Genomic DNA, 14,996 nt, shown 5'->3' with positions numbered 1-14,996 from the left:
TTGGGCCATGACAAATTCTTTCCTTTGCAGCCAAAGCACCCCTCAGCCACTGCATGCTGCCAAACAAGGTATTAGTGGTATTATGGAGACTAGTGCTCAGCAGGATTTCTTCCTACTAATAGAGACTAGTACAAAGAGGGAGATAGTACTGCTATGTAGTTTGAAAACAGCTGGTTTGGATACACTGAGGTAGTTGTAGATTTTAGTTTTCCACCTGTGTCAGAATAAAATGGTAGTAGTGGTGACAAAGTACCTAGCACGGTTTTGCCTTCAGTGTAGTCTGACTCTTTAGATGAAGACTTGCTTATTTCTTCAAGCTGAGGAGATGGTTGAGGACTTCTTGCTCTGTTTGAAAAGCATCCAAAAGTCAAACTGCTTAGTCGCTGACACTCTCCAGGTTTTTGTGCTGAAGTAACAGATTTCTTGCCCGTAGCTTCTGAAGAATAGTAATTCAGAAATAGTGTGTTAATGGGATACAGCAAGCCATGCTACTGGTCTCTTTACTCCGCAGTGTAAAGTTGGGGGTTCTTAGGATAACTATAATTTAGCAAAGCAAGATAATAACAACTTTATTATAGGAATAAAAGTCTACCTTATACCTCCCCATATCAAAAGAAACCCAGAGCTGCATTTCTAGCTCTGATGCATTCATCTTAAAGATTGATTTTTTAGTATAGAAATAAATAAAAAAAAAAATCCTAACAATTCACAGCAGTAAGATATAAATCATGCACTTAATATAAAATGGAAACCTAGTGTAAACAGCTGGTTTTATTCTCCTGTGACTGAAATGAAACCTATGGATTGGTCTAAGAAATACGGTAAAGACTGTAGAACAATAGCATTAAAATATGTGGTGGCCCTCCCTTCAGATAAAAACATTAAGAGAATTTGTAACAGGTGCTACAGCAAATAGAAAGGAGTATGTTACCAGGCTTAGAAGGTATACATGGAGGACTTCAAGAGAAGCTGAAAGCATAAAATGATTAACTGCCTCAAGAATATGAAATCCATCCTTAGGGACAGATATTCTGCCAGAAACTGATATGAATCAATGCTGTCCAACCCTCTTTATAAAAAGTTCTGTGGCAGACCCAGGAACAAAAGGCCCTTACCCACACCTGTAACTGTTTAAAACAGTACCACATGATCATAATTTATAGCCTGTTACCAGCACGGACAATGCAAATGGTAATAAATTTCTTAATATTTTTGAGGGTATCAGTAAATGTATGTTGAAAATGAGCTGAAAAATTCTTAGCGTCTCAAAAAGCCTTTGAATACATCTCTCAGAAGAGGATGACTAAAGCTGTTAACTGCTGAAGTATATAGAATTGCTGCTGATCAAAAATAGCAAAGAAACAAAAAAATCCAGTTTCCATTTTGAGAGAGGTGCATCTTAGTTTAAAAGCTTCATATTGTGCATGCATGTATTTTGTAAATACTTACATTTTCATATATTATGCATATTATGTGTGTACACATCACATGTACAGATATAGACACATACACAGACATTTCTAAATGTATGTGTATGTACATATGCACGAGATATATTATCAAGAAATGAGAACTAGGCAGCAAACTAACAAGATTTTCATATGCAAGTAAGTTGCCAGGTCAGCCAAGTATGGAGAGGAGTGTGGGAACTTAAAATGGTGAACAGGCAACACGGTGGCAAATGAAGTTTAACTTTGATTAATGTGAAATGATGCTTTTTGGAGGGGATATTCCTCTTTCCCATATTTGTATTTTACAATTTTTAAATTAACTATATCCACTTGGTGAGGAACCTGGTGATACTGTGGCTGAATTAAGGTTTTGGATCACTTTAGTCAAACACAGTAATTGAAAATATCTGGTCAGAATTCTGATTCCCAGCGCAGCATTTTCTAGAAAAAGCAGATGCAGACTGACATTCCTGAACAGGGCTAGGACTACCTACTCTATAACGAAGGGAAAGCAAAGATCTGACATAAATCCAGTCAAATCTTACTACTTGCAGAACCTTTTAAAAAACAGAGACACACATTCACCCAACAAAAAACAGTTGTGGTTTATCTGCATGTCTTCTTAATTAAAATTACATTATTGCTTGCCTAACGCCTTCCTGTACAGTCACTCTGATGTCAATTCACCCTAACTGAAATCTTTGTGATTTCACAGAATATTTCCGTTATGTGGATGCACAAATTAGCAGGGAATAGAAAAAAGTACGCTATGTATAGAGAAGTTTTTAAAAGATTTGTACATTTACCTTGCAGTTTAGATTGTACTGTTTTCATCTCTTTGGTTTGCTTTTGGTTGATCAAGCGAAGGTTCTGATTTTCCACCTCTAACTAAAAGCATATAAATGTAATCTCATCCATTGGTGAAACAATTTTTAAAGTCATTACATCATTTAGGTTTTCTCTGAATTTCTGCCTATCTAAAGATAAAGCTAGTTCAGATGGTAAGCTCCTCTCGGCTACTTCCCTTAATGCCAGTATGCATTAGTTTATTCTGAACCATGAAATTCCCTGCAATGATTAGTTGCTCAACTTCTGTTAAAATCATTCCCCCAACCAAGCAAACCCAAGACTGCTTTAAAAAGCCTTAATAAATCAAAAAAAGAAATCTGCATTGGCATTTTTAATAAAAGCAGAGGGTTAGAATTAAAAACTTATTTGCCACTTGGCAAACCCACAAGCAAGCAGAGGAATTAGAGGGAATGATGGTGCTAATGCCTCCTACCATCCCACGGCAAAGATTAAAATACATAGGTACCGAAAAACTTCACACAGAACAGAAGACTTTCAGCAGGAAATTAAACCCCAACCCATTGCTGTAGCCCACTACCAGGAGGTAAAAGATGTCGGTTCAAACTCCTGCTCTGAATTAGGCAAAGAAAAGATTTGAATCAGAGTATCCCATATCACACAGAGGGGAGACAGCAATTCCGCTTCCCACTGGATGGCACCTAGCCACCTCTGTGAAACTAGCTTGATATTCTCCATGTTTCAAACTAAGTAAATAGTTTGAGTCGTATCTGATTTTGTCCAACATTTTTCAAGATAATTTTAGCTCAACTTACTTGCATTTTTATTAAATTATTTCAAAACTCATCTCGCAGACTAATCGTAAATGTTATTTCTAGTTTCCTACTTTAAAAATAATAATTCATTTGTTTTTCAGCTGGAGTGTGTATAATTTCCAGTTAACCACAGCAATAGGGTGGGATTTTAACTTTTATGGGCAACTTTAAGTTTTATACATACAAGGAGGAAAAAGCACAGCTGCACACCAAAATTGGCAGCTTTAGGCAGAGCAAAGACATGGTTATCTCACCACAGCAGAGAAACAAGGGAGACAACTGAACTGGTCTCTTTTGAGAATAGAGCCAGTGCCCCTGAAACTATTCATGACTAAGAGTACTGTGGGCATTGGAAAATTAAAAATGATCAAGTCTTTTTTTCTGCCAGGCCCCAGCAGACTTGGTCAGCTTTCTGGGAATTATTCACACTTCAGGCATCTGCCTGAGCAAGCTCAGTTTGCCAGCTAATCTCTCTCCATTAGTGGATGTAAGTACACCTTCCAGACAGCAGTTCTGGGCCCTTCCTCCGTAGACAGGACCCAGATATACTAGCTGACCAAGTCAGACATCAGGATTTCAGTGACATGGATACTCTGCCCTCTGTGCTGTTGTTTTCATTTTTCCTCTTTCAAGCAAATAGCTATATAGATCAATGAAACTGGGAAGCATTTTTTTTCACTATGGCACAAAGCCCTTTAACAGCCAAAAAGCCTAAGGGATATCCAATCATACCATTTTATTTTCTGTTTAAGTATTGTAGCAAGAGTTGTACCTCATGGAGCTTGACTGTCACCCATTCTTTTATTTTAGCTGCTTTTTCTTCTATTATTTTTGCTTCTTGCAGTCTTATTTGCTTCTGGAAAAAAAAATGGACATAAGCATGTTTTTCACTGAGTACTATAGTCTGCCTGAGTGGCATCTTCAGACACAAATCCTAAGATTGCTTAAAGTAATTCAGTCTCCTGGGCAATATATGGTGATTTTTAAAAAAATGATGAATTAAGTCCTTCACAGAGGCTGCTGTTCCTCTTTCCTCTAGGAAAAATGAAAGCTCTTCGGAGGAGAGAGTGAAGAGGAAGAACATCTTTCCCCTCTCAAAAGTTAGATGTTCTTTCAAAGGAAGTCAGAGCATAATTTGCAAGTGAATAAACCTTATTCAAATAATATACTTCTAGTGGAAACCTCTTCAATCAAACAACAGAAATAATGCAAAACTTTCCTGTCCTCTATTCACCTTAATTTTTATTTTCCTTTTGTATCATTAAGAATGGAATTGATGCTCATCTTTTGTACACCATTATTTCTAACCTGTTCTGCAAGTTGTTGCTCCAATTTTTGTATTATGTCGTTTTTATCTTGTATCAGGATCTCCAGATCTTGACATCTCTTATACAACCTGGTTTCTGATTCGCTTGTTTGAACATTAGCTGCTTTTAATTTTTCTTCCATGACCTGCACCTATTTGGAAGGACAAACGTAAGACTTTAAGAAATAGAATACTCCAGGTCAAAGGCAGCAATTTAATCACAAAATGGACTGCTAAAATTGCCCCCACACTTAAGATTCAAGATAACCCTGCAAAGTTCTGAAGCCTATTTGAGATGAAATTCCACAGTTCGTTATGTCTCCCTGTGCATCTAATAGCAACACGACTGACAAAACACTGATGACCTTATACAGACTTTGTTAGTATTAGTGAGAGGCTTCTAGCTTTGTAACACCACAAGCTGTTAGAAACGGCAATAGGGGAAGAATGCAGTTTATGTATAGGGATCTGTTGTTAGGCTTAATAAACAATGTTTTCATAAATAAACAACTGTACGGTGTAAAAAACCCCAACAAATTATCAGAAGCATTCTAAAAACTGGCTAAAAAGTACTTGGCTTGTAGTCAGGAACATTTCTAACTCCAAATTAGTACATGAACATTTTTCCTATTACAATTTTCAGTTTCTATCTGTCTCTCGGTAAGATACGAAGGATTTTTAGGGAACACCAGAGATATGTTCATAAAATGTCTGCTATATCTGCCATTTGGAATCAAAAGGCAACTTTAGTTAAATATTTAGCCATGATCTCATTCTTTAGATGATGTAACTCCTACAAGAAGAACAAACAACATAGAATAATCCTATTTAGAGGCTGTATTGGATAGCTTTGTTTTATTTTCTTACAGATTTTCTAAAATAGGTCACTGTTTCCTCTCCCTTTTGTTTCCATGTGCATCGTATATCAAAGACTCATGATGCATCACTGAAGAAGTCATTACATGTATGCATTTTTGATTCGTGCTGTTAGCTTTGACTTTATTGAACTCAACTGGATAGTGAGCAGAGAAAGGTGTTAGAACATGTCTGGCAAGACAAATCAATAGATGGAAAAAGAAACTGCCTTCTCCCTTTTGAGCAATACTTAAGAAAACCAGCAATTTCTATACTTCCCTTCATTACAGTAACATGCACGTAGCTAATGGAGATGTTTTTCAATTTATCTGTATACCTGCTGAAAAGCTCTCTCTGCTTGACGATCAGCATCTATAACTTGTTTCTCAAGCTGCTGCATCTGTAGATACATAAAAACATATAGTAAAATGGCCATGCCTTCTGCCTGTTGCCAGAAATACCACAGTGAAACACATTTTCATGGTCTGTTTTGAAAAAGGAAAAGACAGGTTGTGGGCAAGAGCATAAAAATAAAAGGATAAACAGTGTGTCAAACTGAGGATAATTCATCATTATGACTGTATTAAAATGTAAAGATTCTGCTACAGAAAGAAAATTAATACCACTTTTCTTCATAGTACAATTTTGTGGCTGCTTTTTTTCCCTGCTAGCAAGAGTAGAAACTCCTTTGACAATAGCCCTGAAACTTTCCTCATGCAGGCTTACAGTCTTAGAAAGTGCTAAACTCCTTCATGTTCTTCCAAAACTGGCAAGACTAAAGGGTACTTGGCACTTTATACTATTTGGCTGCTAATTCTTCTGAAGTTGACAAATTTAGCTTTTGGGAGGAATTGTGCTATGAGGCCTGTCCCAGCCTCCTTCACCCTCTGCATGAAAGAAGGAGACATGTGGCAGAAGAGACATGGTGAATTCAGGTGCCACACAGAAAAAAAATGTGAAAAGCCACAGTAGAAATGGATAAAGACAGAGACCAGCACAACATGAGGAGTGAATGCAGGTCCCTTTTGAGAGGTGAGAGACCCAGATCCGTTACATTGTAATGATGCCTAATAAATCACAGACTCAACCTTCCCCCCGGGCCTCGGAAAACCCCTGCATTTTACATGATTTATTTTGAAGGCTTTTCCAACAATGTGGAACAGATGAGGCCAGAAAGAAACTTTTTAAAAACACTTTGTTACATTTGGTAAGACCTCTCTAGTCTGATTTTGGTGAGCAATACAGTTATGACTTCTTTAAAAGTAAACAGAGGTTTGAAACCATACTAGAAAGTACCTAATGAAATTAATATATTACTTCGTAACTTAAGGATTTAGTCGGTTCTCAGCAAATATCTACCTAAGACCTCTGTTCATCTGAAGAGGATGAAACATCAAATATGTAACCTTGGGATACTCAATATTCAGCTTCAAAATTGTTTATAGAAAAGCATACGATACATGATACAAATAATGCAAATGAAAATAATCTCTTGCTTCTCCAGTTTACTGCTTAGTTTTAAAATAATCAGTTTCATTCTGTCCTGTTTATACTCCATTTCTGGCATCTTTCAGCTTCTTTTTCTCTCTCTGTCTCTTTTTTTTTCTCTCCCCAGTTATGCTGTCAATCACATGAAACAGTTTTGTGTACTTTTAGCACCTCATCCAGACAAGGACACCAAGTCATCATTTTCTATCAATCAGAAACTGAAAATGGAGAAAATGAGTTTTCACTACACGTAAAAAAAGCTGTGACTGACCTTCTAGAACTTTCTCATACAATATAAAACCCCAAAGTCTACACCATAATACCACAATACACTGTTGATACAAGAGCGGCAAACATTTCACAATACACACAGCTATGGTTGGGTTCCCAGTGAGTTGTTTTGCAAGAACAGTTACAAGGAAATTATCATCCCAGTCATTCATGTACTAACAGTCCAGACAGATGGACAAGGAGGACATGAACCTTCGTTGTTCCTATCTGGTCACATGTATTTAATTTTATATTTGTACAACTTCATGTTGAGATTTTAACTTTGAGTATAATTTTTAGAATTTTGAATTCTGAAGTTACCTTCCATCTGTCTTTTTGGTGTTATGTTCAAACAGAAGTTTGGTTTACAACACTCACTTTAATATAGTTTTAAAGACATTTCTTTTTTAGTGTGTTAGGGATTCAGAAATCGAGGTTATGTCGGAATATACGGTCAGCTAACATCCCACTGTAGTAAAAGCACTATGCCAAATCAAGTAGAAGTGCAGCTGTATCAATAATGAACATTGTTAATACTCTATAATATTTTGACAGAAAACTCCTTCAGTTATTTATAATGTGAAATTCACCATTGATGAGTAGCAAATTGTTCATCAATTTTCACAGTCAAACAATTTGTAAATGCATGTGATTGCCATGGCAGTAATTGGCAATTTATTTATATCCCATAAGTAAAATTCAGTTCAGCTGTAAGGCTGTATCAGAAACCTGGCAAATGTGATAAATGGAACTAAAACCTGAAAATGCTGCTTGCCAGGTCTACATAGCTGCCAGTGCAGCTCAACTAGCTCTAATTCAGCTTAAACCCAAAAACGACTAGTCTCTCTAGCAGTATCTAATGATCACTGAACCACTGCACAAGCATTAAGCAGTAGTGCTGCTCTTCTACACAACTATTTGAGTTCTGGATAATACAGTGCACTACAGACCTAAGTTCCTCCTGTGTTTCTGCACTGAAATTGTACAGTGCACCTCCCCCTAGGAACATATACTGTTGCACAGGACCAGAACCATAATAATATGTTCATACAGACTACTGGAACAAATAATATGATTTGAATAAAGCTGTTGCTAAGATGAATGTAAATCTAGGAGCCAAAGGAGCTGAGAGAATAATTACCAAGAAAAAATAGCATTCAGAGATTAAGAATGGAAGTACGAGGTTTATTTTTGCTTCTGTAAGAGTTAACTATTTCAAGAAGGTGTGCTAAGAAGCTTTGGGTGATCTCACAATACAGATATGTCAATCAGGTCCTGGCAACAACTAAATGTGAGGTTTTATATGGAAAATTCCTAAAGGGTCTTCAATTTACTTTAGGAGGCTTCTGTTAAAAAAAAAAAAAAAAATCTATATTATTCAGCAAGAATGGAATACCATAGTTACCAAATATAAGCACTTCTCCTACACTTAAATTGGCTAGTGTTTCAGTAATTTGATGCTACATAGCAATTACTAAGTCCTGATTTTCCCTTTAGTTAGAGTTTACATAGGTTTGTTTTGCAGTGTCTATTACAACAATAATGAAACTTTAAAAATAAATAATTTTTTTGCATTTGCATAAATAATCTCTAACGAATCCACACAATGATTTTGCCTGAAAAAATGAGTTTTAAATCTACATTCTGACTGCTTTGCTCCTCCACAGGCCTGTGAACTTAAAGAGAAAAAATCATTGCTTTAGGATACTCTGAAAGTTATCAAACTCATTGGGAAAAGATTGGAATTATTTCCAAGGGAAGTATTTCTCTTCAAAAAGAAAACCTAACCTTAAACCTTCTACTTAAGTTAGTACGAGGTTTCGTAACAATGATCACAGCATTACCAAGAGAGGGAAAGAGGAGAGAGAGGAGGTGAAAATCTGTGACTGGACTAATAGCTAATTGTTTAAATCAAAAGTCATACGTTGAACTTCTCAAGAATAAAATGCAGCGGTAAATTCTCTTTACCCAGTGACTATGAAGAAATTTCAGACCATGGATAGATAGCTTAAGATCTTCAAATTATGAGGGAAAAAAAAAAAGGTAAATGATACCTAAACTTAACCTCACGACAGAAGAGGCAGGTAACTCCAGCCACATCCATATTTGGAGGCAAAGGTCAGTGTGCTTTACAGATGCAGAAGAAAAAACTTCTACCTATGGCAGCAACTTGACCAACTCTGACTTTATACAGAAAGTGATTTGAAAAACAGAGAAGTCTGTTGAATTAGACCTCTATCCCACCAGCCTCCTTCTATGTACATCTATGCAAATAACCAGTGTTGCTGGAATTAAATGATATAAATCAGCTATTTGGCTAGACATTTCTTGAATGAACTACAGTCTGTGAAGTATCAACAGACATAAAGTTGGCTTCCCAGGAGAAACATGGAGGGCCAGCATGTCATTGATAACACTTGGCATGTGAAGTGTAAGCTTAATTTTCTGTCATGTCCGGAATGAGATACTTGAAATAATGCCCCAGTTCAACAAACCTCTTGTAAGGAATATTCTTGTCATGAACATCTATGATTGGTTCAGGCTCTTTCCAAAATTCATTAAGGATTCAGGGGTGGCCTGTCATGTTCTATACTGGTTTTGGTTTTACAGTCTTAAACATGAAGAATAACAATTTTAGGCCCATGAGCAAAAAATACATGCATACTGACTAAAGAACAGTATCAACATAGGTACAGAAGAACACACTGCTACTTTAACCTGCACTTTCTCCTCCTCTTTCTGAGTGTACCAATCCTCTTAATTTTCATAAAATGTGTTAGTGCACACTGCCTCAATTATCTAAATTATGGAAAATAACATCTATTGTTAGAAACAGATTTGTTTTTAAACTTAGAAAGGAAATAACCACTCTACATCTGACACTCATCAAATCAAGCTATTTTTGTTCAAACAATGAACAGAGAAATGCCACATGTGAATAAATACTGAATGCTTTGAAGAAATATGGCAGCAATAAAAACAAGGAGGTGTACTGCATTGGAGGTCTGGACACTGAAGCACAACACACACTCCCTGGGAATTTTTTACAATACAAGAGCAAGTCATATAGTGATTCTTTTTCAAAGTTCACCTGGAAGTTTCTTGACTGTATTCAGAAATGTTCAACATATATTTTTGTGCAAGTAAAGAAATTTTCATTTTATTAAAACATGTATTGCATGAAATAACATCTATTTTTGCACCAAAGGGTATAAATTCAAAAGTCATCACTCACAAATTAAAAAAAATACTCCATTTGTATGCATACACGTGTATATATACTTTCATTTATATACAAATATATACAGATCACTGTTCCTGTAATGTGCATTAGAGAGAAATTACAGCACTAAATTGATAATTTTCCTGATATTTGAAAAAATTGCTTTATAATTTTAAGGGAAATATTTTATTTTAAAAATAAAAATTGTTGGAATTATTTCCTTTTTGAGGTCTGAAAATATGTGTTATTTATAGGAACACAACCCTAAATTTTTGTCCAAGTCAATTTTCAACATAATAACTTGTCCCATTCACATTTAAAATTTACATTATAATCAGTGCGTAATACACTGTCTCCTAATTTTTAATATTATAAACAACACAGTTGTATCACATAGACTTTTAGGAAATCTTTTTGACATAAATACAGGAAAAAATGCCACCACTAATGAATGAAAAGCATTGTTTCTCCATAAACCTTTCAAAGCATGCTGATAATAAGACAGAGTTTTCAAAAAGGAAAAAGGAGTTAACACCTAATGTTTCTGGTGCAGAAATACAGCCTGTCTATTGATTAAGTGCAGAACTTCCAGTGACTTGAGAATGGCATGTTTAGAGTCTGTTTTTATCTTGCATTTCAATTTTTCAATTCTTCCTCATCTGAAAAAAGACCCAAACCATCTGTGGTTGAAAAATAGTGTTCCACATGAAAAGTACTGAATCTGTCCATCTTTAGATTTAGTGGACTATCAGTCCTCACACCACACTTAGGATTTACCAAACTGAAGAAACACAGGGATATGGTTGCTTCTATAAATAAACAAATAGGAGAAGCAAGTGAGGGATAAACACACCTACAACTGCCTTTCAAAGGTGCAAGCATATATAAAGAGGTGATGAATAAACACAGGCTGGGCATTAGAAGACCCTCATTTTACACATTGACTAAAAAAGATTTTGGAACTGCCTTCTAACCGAAGCGATAAATGCAAAAGATCTGGCTTTTTATCTGGTGCTTGATAAGTTTATAAATGGTTTGAAGAATATGCCTGCCAGCTATTCCAGAGCACTGCATGTGACCAAGATTTTCCCTCTTGGTTCTATATTCCTATGTTTAAGCCCCAGTATTTCAACAAATCTCTAAATTTCCTTAAAAGAGCCAGTACTGCTTAACAGCAAGTCAACTGTTTGTCAGTGGCTTTGATGACCACCAGTTTTCATGTTTTAAAATATCCTGTGCCCAATCTATAGATGTATCAAGCCTTGCATACGTTTGTTAGTTAAAAGCAATGGTAAAACTGTTTTAGAAACATGACTCACTCTTTTTACAAAAATGTCTCTCTTCTGATAGTTTAGCTTAGGAAAACACAGTAATATTCCTCGTACTTTAGCAACTCATTTATTAAAAAGCTGACTGGGTATGTTCCATCCATGTTTTCAAACATTATTCCTTCTATCGTGACACTGATTTGTCTTCTACGTATTATGTATCTTCCATAAGGACAGTGTTAAATCTTTATAAACTACAACAAACTTTAAAATATGACCTGACCAATTAAGCCACATGGACAGAACAACTAAAGAGTACAGATGTAAAATCAAGATATTAATATTTCACAGGATAAATAAGCAAGACGATAATTTGTGAAGAAGGAAAAAGCTGCCAGCTTTGTTTTGTTTTGATCATTGTACTGCAATTGTGGAAATTCTGCTACTTCTGCCTCACTGAATTGTGAGTTCTGATTAGAGCCACAACGTGAACATCTGAAATCGGGGGCCTTTTCTCCATGCCACTGCTTCAGAGGTGATGGCTTAAGAATCAAAGGTACCACTGACAGCCAAAGTTTAAAAAATTGAAAACTGGACTAAAACTGAATTTATTAATGAAATTAAAGTGTGTAGGACACCTAGGAAGCACAGATGGTAAAGGAGCAAGAAATTAAAAAAATATGTGTAAGGCAGAGTAATGCAGTTTGAAGACATAACAAAGCCTGGAACTCCTTCTCTGAGGGAATGAAAATTAAATGCATTATTTCTAAGTGCAAAAAGAGTTCCCTCCACAAAAAATGGAGAAATAACATCTTGTAGCTCCTACAAGTGAAACGCTAAACAAATACTAGATTGACCAAGAACCTGCACAGGTGCCTCCCCACTATCAGAGCTCCCACAGCTTCTGCCACCATACCCATCTCAGAAGGGCTGGAATAGTATGGATGCCCTCCTCTCCGTACCACCTAAGGGAAGATATTTGTCCTCTGGCCTCACAGCAAGGGCTGTGCTCTTACATGCCACTACCCAGCCTGGCCTCTACAAAAACAGCTAATTTATTGCCTCCTGAGCTGTCTTTTTTTCCCCATCTTCACCTTCCCCAGAAAGAACAAAAAAAAAAACCCCATGGTTATAAAAAGGCATGGCATAAACTTCTAGACAAGGGATAAAAATAGAGTTATAGGAAAAAGCATATGGGTATTTAAAAGGCATAAACAAACATAAGACTCTAACCATATAAACTTTTAACTTTTATTCTCTTTAATTCTCCTTGCTTTCTCCTGTTTGTTTCTTCCTAATTGCATCTGAATTATTTTCCATCACAAGAAGAGTTTTTAAAGCATCTGAAATACTGAAGAATAACCTTCATTTGAATTATTTTGGTACTATAGTATTTTGCTCTTTTTTACTTTACCCCTTCATAATCCTTTGAATGCAAATGGAAATACTCGTTGTGCTTTTTTACAATTTTCATATTGGCAATCACTGCACAAGGCAAATGCGTTATGGACTTTTCATCTGAAAATATTAATCTTGAAATTGTCATGCCACAGGTAACAAAACACACTGCATCTGCCTCATTTTGAAATGCCAAATGACATAGCATAAATACACCTACAAAATGAATAAAAATATAGTGGGACATGGATTTAGCTGTTGGGTTGTAAGACAGTGTCAGGAATGTGTTACGCTTTGGGATATATTGGAAATAGTATTTGGCCCAAAAATCAGTTATCATTCAATTTTCATAATCTGTACAGAAAGCATAAATATTATTGCATTTGTCATGTACACACTCGATTGCCAGCTGAGCATGTATACAGAGAATATCCAAATGCAAAAAAATCAATAAATGTCTGAAAATAATCCTCCTATTAATTTATATTTGTTGAAAAACATTCAAAGCATAAAATAATGACCTTCAGCACTGAAGGAAACAGACTTGGAGACATTCATGTGACTGTGGAGTATTACTGGACAGCCCATAATGCAACATTTGGGATAGTGCCATATTCAGTCCTTATGGGGTCTGATGAAAAAGAAATTGAGTGGAGGCTGCTCAAGAGGAAATTTAACACAGCTATGTAGTTCTTCTACTAAAATGATTTTTCGGTGATAGGAAACACATTAACTTTATACCTGACGTTGCACATATATCTTAGGTGAAAAATGTACTTACTATGAAAAGAATGAGGGTCACCAACTATTCCTGTGACATGAAATGCTAGCTAGGAGCTAAGCTTGCAGCAGAATACTGTAATCTTTTATTCAATGAAGGCTTTTATAGTAAACTTCATATGCAGAAGACTCAAGCTGCATTAAAATAAATGCTTCTACTTAAAACTCAGTTCCACAGCCGTCCTAAATTTGGCGTACTAGGGATACTTTCTACATCATTCCTTAAATTCCTGTAAAGACCCCTCCCACTTACAGCAGCAGCTTCTGCTTAAAACTCCAACAAGGTCTCTTTCTTTGCATGTTAGATTTATAAATACAGACTCTTTACTTGGCAAAATGAAAACAAATAAAAACCCCAAACAAATAAACAACAGTGAATAGATTAGTTTTCTGAAAACATTGTATATTCCTTTGCTTGTCTCTCTTCTTGACCCCAAGTTCACTACAAAATTAAAGTTCTGGTAGCTGTACTGCTTAAACACACTTATAACGCAAATTTCTTGAACTCCTCAACCACTGAGGTTCAATGATGAGTTTTTGCTGGCCTTACAAAACCCAGTAAATAGTTCAGGTTTTTAAATTAGAACACACCTATTAGAAGAATATACTGAAGACTTCCCATGTTGATCGTTCATTTATTTGCAGGGGCACTGTTAAATAAAACAACTTCGCAAAGGTATTTGATTCCAGTGAGTAATAAAAGTATCGCAATTAATCCACTGCCTGAATCTATTTACAGAAGCACACAGGTCACGGACACAAATACTTAAAAGGATAGATTCAAGCAAACCCTTATTATATTCTGGTTTTAGACTAAGCTGTAGAACAAATATAAGGGGAAAAACCCAATGGCATTTTCTCACAAGTCATACGCACAGCGTAATAGGATGTAAACTCCTTTTCCTGATTCTATGTCTTGAAGAGGTACCTCTCAAATATACACAGAGAAGGAAGACTGGAGAATTACCACCAGTTCATTCCTCTTACCTCCCTGCAGAGACCACCTGTTTTGTCACAGTATCACTCTCTCTCTGTCTGCTACAACAATCACATATTTTAATACCCATGAGGGTTTTATGTCTGTCACGCCATAGTACTGTGATTTCTGTTGCTATTTTGAAGCAGAACGCTGTCTGGTGCTATTGTTCAATGTTTTAGTACACATTTCATGGCATAGAGATGATTGTAAACAAAACCACAATTAAAGGCCTGTGCTAATCAAAGTCAGACTGAGAAATATTGGTGTGCGTTGCAAATCTGTTTCATTGTGTAACAGGTAACAAATCTAAAAAGAACCTATGAAGACTGACATCAGCTGTATTCTTCTCTTGCCAT

General features: G+C 35.9%; 1 protein-coding gene across 4 annotated transcripts in view; it reads right to left on the bottom strand.

Moving 5' to 3' along the window:
* Window positions 1-14,996, bottom strand: part of PLEKHH2 (pleckstrin homology, MyTH4 and FERM domain containing H2) — a 57,086-nt gene that overhangs the window by 34,111 nt on the left and 7,979 nt on the right. For all 4 annotated transcript variants that reach the window (XM_075089040.1, XM_075089036.1, XM_075089038.1 and 1 more), the window contains 5 exons: window positions 5,572-5,634; window positions 4,382-4,531; window positions 3,846-3,929; window positions 2,258-2,339; window positions 254-436 (listed from right to left, as the gene is read on the bottom strand). In XM_075089040.1, coding sequence (XP_074945141.1) covers window positions 254-436; window positions 2,258-2,339; window positions 3,846-3,929; window positions 4,382-4,531; window positions 5,572-5,634 — 562 coding nt within the window. The remainder of the gene's footprint in view (window positions 1-253; window positions 437-2,257; window positions 2,340-3,845; window positions 3,930-4,381; window positions 4,532-5,571; window positions 5,635-14,996) is intronic.

This window comes from Phalacrocorax aristotelis, chromosome 3 (assembly GCF_949628215.1).
Source record: "Phalacrocorax aristotelis chromosome 3, bGulAri2.1, whole genome shotgun sequence".
NCBI classification, from domain to species: Eukaryota; Metazoa; Chordata; class Aves; order Suliformes; family Phalacrocoracidae; genus Phalacrocorax; species Phalacrocorax aristotelis.
Note: the sequence above shows the minus strand (reverse complement) of the source record. Positions and strands in the feature narration are given on the sequence as shown.